The following is a 5,616-nucleotide window of genomic DNA, read 5'->3' on the forward strand; positions in this document are numbered from 1 at the left end:
GAATAAGACAGTGCAGCAGACAGGGAATCAAGGAAGATGGGCTGAGGGAAGATGGGCGTCTCCAACCCAGAGCATCTGTGATTGTCAGGAAAAAAAACACCCAAGAGATAAAAGGAATATTCCAACTCATTCCCAGACTGAATATTTAACAAAATTGGGTTTTGATTTTTTTTAATAAGGCATCAGTGGCTTTTTTTTAAGCAACAAAGAGACTGTGTTATGCAAATTTCCCCTCAGGGCTTTTATTAAGATGTTAACATCTTTCTTGTCACAATATCTACCTTATTACAATGAATCATAATACTTCTCCATTCTCTCACTGAGACAACTTAGTAAGATAAACTCTCTAGGCTGAGAGTGAGAATGAACTGGTTTTCTTTGGTCTTTTCTTTTTTTTTTAAGTGAAAATTCCTTCTTGAGAGTTCTAAGGATGGAGTTGGGAGATAGAAGATTCAAAAAAGAGAATGGCCCTCTTGTGCAGTAAGCCCCGTGGGTGGACCCAGTGCCATGGTGAAGGAAGTGGGCTTGCTGTGTTCTGATGCTTCTGACTCAGCTCTCATTGGACCAAGTTCATATCTCTAGTGCTGAGAATATGCTAGAATCTTTCTGCTTCTACCAGTGGGGACAACATCAGAGCCCTCTGAAGATAGCCTTCACCCTTCCATCATGCCCTCAGCCCCCACTCTGGGCCATGGATATTGGTCACATTGGTCACATTGGTCACAAATGTCATTTTTCCTCTGCAAAGACTCATTCCATCATCCTAGAATGAACAAGGAGGTCACATGGGAGGAGAGGTCTTTTGTGCAGATCTGAGAGAGCAGGAGTATTTCCATTGAGCCCTGCCCATGAGGGCTTAGAACAGGGGCACAGTAAATCCCCAGCAGCTCCGGCTCCTGCTGCCCTGCAAAGGTGGGCGCTCGAGCTGATAGGTCTGGCAAGGCAGCCTTCAAGGAGATGTTCCTTTAGACAAGGGGTAGACAAATCTGCAAAGGGCCAGAGAGTAGACATTCAAGGCTTTGAGGGCCTCTCTGTCATAACTTGTCACATGGATGAAAGGTGGATGTGGCCATGTTTCAATTAAGCTGTCTTTATAAATCCTTAAAATTTGGGGATTTCACATAATTTTCACATGTCACTAAAAAAATACTCTTTTTGCCTTATTTTCAATTCTTAGCTAGCAGATTGTATTACAACAGGTGGCAGGCCTTAGTTTTCCAGCCCCTGCTTCAGGCGGGGCTCAATGACCAAGTCTTTCAGGCACTTGCACAGTGCCCAGAACTGCTATTATGCACAATGGAGCTGTCCAAACACTGGGCTTGGCCAACTTGCCATTCCTGGGAGGGCTCCATCACAGCTCAGCCTTCTTTTGCCACCTAGTCTCAAATGGAATTTTTTTTTTTTTTTTATGATAGTCACACAGAGAGAGAGAGAGAGAGAGGCAGAGACACAGGCAGAGGGAGAAGCAGGCTCCATGCACCGGGAGCCCGACGTGGGATTCGATGGCGGGTCTCCAGGATCACGTCCTGGGCCAAAGGCAGGCACTAAACCGCTGCGCCACCCAGGGATCCCTCAAATGGAATATTATTTCAAGGAAATCACGTGTAAGTGTTCAAAAATTCTTCTCTTCTGCCTGTTGGCATGTGATTAAAACATGGGGGAGGGGAGGGAGGGAGACAAAGGCCCTTCAAGGAGATGTTTGGCTCAGACACAGAGACTGATTATAAAACAATGCATTTAGAATCCATCAAAATCCTAAAGAACAGAGGCATCAACCTCTGTGACCTCAGCCGCAGCAACTTCTTGCTAGACGCATCTCCAAAGGCAAGGGAAACAAAGGCAAAAATGAACTATTGGGACTTCATCGAGATAAAAAGCTTTTGCACAGCAAAGGAAGCAATTGACAAAACCGAAAGACAATTGACAGAATGGGAGAGATATTTGCAAAAGACAAATCAGATAAAGGACTAGTATGCAAAATATGTGAAGAACTTATCATACTCAGCACCCAAAAACAAATAATCCAATCGGAAAATGGGTGAAGATACATGAACAGAAATTTATCCAGAGAAGACACACAAATGCCCAACAGACACACGGAAAAATGCTCCACATCACTCAGCATCAGGGAAATACAAATCAAAACCACAGTGAGGGCCTTGCAGACACCACCACCCCGGAGCCTCCCTTGCCGTCCAGCCATGGTCAGTGTTCTTTGACATCACTGTGGATGGGGAGCCCTTGGGTCGCTTCTCCTTCGAGCTGTTTGCAAAGTTCCAAAGACAGCAGAGAACTTTCGTGCCCTGAGTGCTGGAGAGAAGGGATTTAGTTACAAAGTTCCTGCTTTCACAGGATTATTCCAGGATTTATGTGCCAGGGTGGGGACTTCACGCGCCACAGTGGCACTGGCGGCAAGTCCATCTGTGGGGAGAAGTTTGATGATGAGAACTTTATCCTGAGGTACACGAGGCCTGGCATCTTGTCCATGGCCAATGTTGGACCCAACACAAACGGTTCCCAGTTTTTCATCTGCACCATCAAGACTGCGTGGTTGGACGGCAAGCGTGTGGTCTTTGGCAAGGTCAAGGAGGGCATGAACATCGTGGAAGCCATGGAGCGCTCCGGGTCCAGGAACAGCAAGACCAGCAAGAAGATCCCCATTGCCAACTGCAGACAGATCTGATGAATCTAACTCGTGGTGGTTCAGATCTAACTCGTGTTTTATCTGAACTTCCAGACCTTCCTTTAGCTCAAGAGAGCTACCACCCCCACCTGCTTGAAATAGCCCAGTCTCTGCACTCTCACTGCGGTTCTGTGAGCTCCGTGGTTCCTTCCCCCAGGTCTAGTTGGATTGCAGAGTTCAGTTTATGATGATGAAATAAAACCTAAACCACACACACACACACACACACACACACCCCACAATGAGATACCACCTCACCCCAACCAGAATGGTTAAAATTAATAAGTCAGGAAAGGTGGGCACTTGAGCTGGAAATGACAGATGTTGGCAAGGATGTGGAGAAAGTAGAACCCTCTTACACTGTTGGTGGGAATGCAAGCTGGTGCAGCCACTCTGGAAAACAGTATGGTGATTCCTCAAAAAGTTGAAACTACAGCTACTTTTAACTACTATGACCCAGCAATTATTGCACTAATAGGTATTTACCCTAAGGATATAAATGTAGTGATCCCAAGAGACAGCTATATATACACACACACACACACACACACACACACACACACACAATGGAATATTACTCAGCTATCAAAAATGAAATCTTGCCATTTACAACGACATAGATGGAACTAGAGGATATTATGCTAAGTGAAATAACTCAATCAGAGAAAGACAATTATATGATCTCACGCATGTGGAATTTAAGAAATAAAACAGAGGATCATAGGAAAAGAGAGGAAAAAATAAAACAAGATGAAATCAGAGAGGAAAACAAACCACAAAAGACTCTTAATCATAAGAAACAAACTGAGGGTCGCTGGAAGGGAAGGCGGGGGACGGGGTAACTGGGTGATGGGCATTAAGGAGGGCACTTGATATAATAAGTACTGGGTATTATATAAGACTGATGAATCACTGAACTCTACCTCTGAAACCAATAATATACTATAAGTTAATTGAATTTAAATAAAATTTTATAAAAATAAAAATAAAACCATGCTTTTGGAATTATTTTAAGGAAGGTTGGTGCTAAATCAGGAAAGAAGATGTATGAGAGAGAAGTGAGTTAGAAAGGCATGATGTGGAGCCCATCCCTTTCTAGAAGTCGCCTGGCGGGAAAAGGCGGTCACAGGCAAATGAACCCCACATGTAACTCCATGGTCATGGGGCAATCTGAAACAAGGGAGGGCAGAACAGTTAGTCCATGTGGACCTAGGCTATAAGTGCTGCAGGGGATTAAGAGAGCGGTTCCAGTGTCCCGCTAAGACTGTCCCACCCCCGTCCAGGTGAGGCCCCGTTAGCACCTGGGGGAGCATACTCAAAGCTCACCACAAGTCAGCAGGGGGCTGCTCTATGAAAAAATTCAGAGAACATGTAGAATGTCGATCTCAAGAAATAATTGAGGTTGTATTACGTGGTGTATTACCTGAGACTCTGGAGCTCAAACCCCACCTTTGCAATTTGCTAGCTGTGTGTCCTGAGGCAAGTTACTTAACTTGGCATGCATCAGATTTCACTGGAGAAAATACCTCCTGTACATGCTGTTGAGAAGATTAAATGAGATAATGTTCATGATGGACGTAGCACAGAGCATGGTAAAAATAACTCATCAATGAGAGGTGGCTGGGTTTTTTTGTTTTGTTTTGTTTTTTGTTTTTAGTGAGGTCTACACCCAATGTGGGGCTTGAACTCAACTCTGAGACGCATGCTCTACTAACTGAGCCCACCACACACACTGAAAGCTGGCTTTTATTATCATCATAACCTTTACCAGTTCTTTGAGTCTCCTAAAATTTTCCACAAATATATTTAATTTGTAATTCATTATGTTGATCTTACATTTTGTGCTTTCGTCTTATAGTTTTTGTGTATACCCTTTCCATGTATGTGAATAACTTGTAATTTGTGATCAGTGGTTTTATAATATTCCTTTGTACTGATAAGGTGCCACTTAACCCCCTCCCCAGTTTGTATTTTGGCCTTCCCTGTTATAAACAATGCTCCCATGAACACTGGTATTAAAACAGATTTTAGGGGAATCCTGGGTGGCTCAGTGGTTGAGCGGTGTCCTAGGATCGACTCCTGCATTGGGCTCCCTGCAGGGAGCCTGCTTCTCCCTTTGCCTATCTTTCTGCTACTCTCTCTGTCTCTTGTGAATAAATACATAAAATCTTTAAAAAAAAAAAAACAGATTTTAATCTAACAGCAATATTTCCTTGACTCTCCAAGAAGGAGAAACACTGCCTCAAAGTATGTGCTCTTGTGTGGGTTACTTATTCATGGTCTGTCCTCCAGAATATTAATGCTGACACTGGTGATAGGAGAAAACTCCAGTCTGCAGAGAGTTGCACCAGCACTGGGTTTTATTATTTTAGCTTGGTTTGTTGGGGTTTTTTTGTTGTTTTTGTTTTTGTTTTGCCAATAGATGTGAAGTGGGAACTCACAGTTGCTTTATTTTTCTTTCTTCCTTTTTTTAAAAATTGCATATAAGTTGGGTTATCTTCTTCACCAACTTTATTATTGCATTTGCTACTTACCTACATTCTTCAGACACAAGTTCAATAGACACATGGTTTCATCCATTGATATGTGTAGGCTTTCTACATACTTTGAATTCAGACTTTTCTTTGTCATAGCTGGAATACGCATTTCCTATTCATTTCCTTTATATCGGGTTCTGTTGTTTCTCATCAAGTTTTAAATCTGTATGGATCTTGGATCTTAACCTGTCATCCTTATTACTGAAAATGTTACAATTCAAACAAGGAAGAAATTAGCTCCCCTCCGCATTTTAGTAAGGATAAGATTCCATTTTATTATATTTTTAATATTGTGTCTTGAATCCACCTAGATTTACAATGCTCTATGGTATAAATTATGCGTCTTGATTTTTTTCCATGTAGCTTCTAGCGATCACTAGGAAACATACAATTATA

The 5,616-nt window shown here is 42.6% G+C and overlaps 1 protein-coding gene across 1 annotated transcript; it reads left to right on the top strand.

Moving 5' to 3' along the window:
* The first annotated feature begins 2,368 nt into the window (after positions 1-2,368).
* On the top strand, positions 2,369-2,683 carry LOC140634739 (peptidyl-prolyl cis-trans isomerase A-like). Its single transcript, XM_072828486.1, has one exon. It carries the CDS (start codon positions 2,369-2,371, stop codon positions 2,681-2,683), a length of 315 nt encoding a protein of 104 aa, XP_072684587.1.
* The last annotated feature ends 2,933 nt before the right edge of the window (positions 2,684-5,616 follow it).

The sequence above is a fragment of the Canis lupus genome, chromosome 6 (assembly GCF_048164855.1).
Source record: "Canis lupus baileyi chromosome 6, mCanLup2.hap1, whole genome shotgun sequence".
Taxonomy (NCBI): domain Eukaryota; kingdom Metazoa; phylum Chordata; class Mammalia; order Carnivora; family Canidae; genus Canis; species Canis lupus.

Excerpts from the sequence above, each read along its gene's own strand:
- LOC140634739 (XM_072828486.1), top strand. The coding sequence starts at position 2,369 with ATGTGCCAGGGTGGGGACTTCACGCGCCACAGTGGCACTGGCGGCAAG.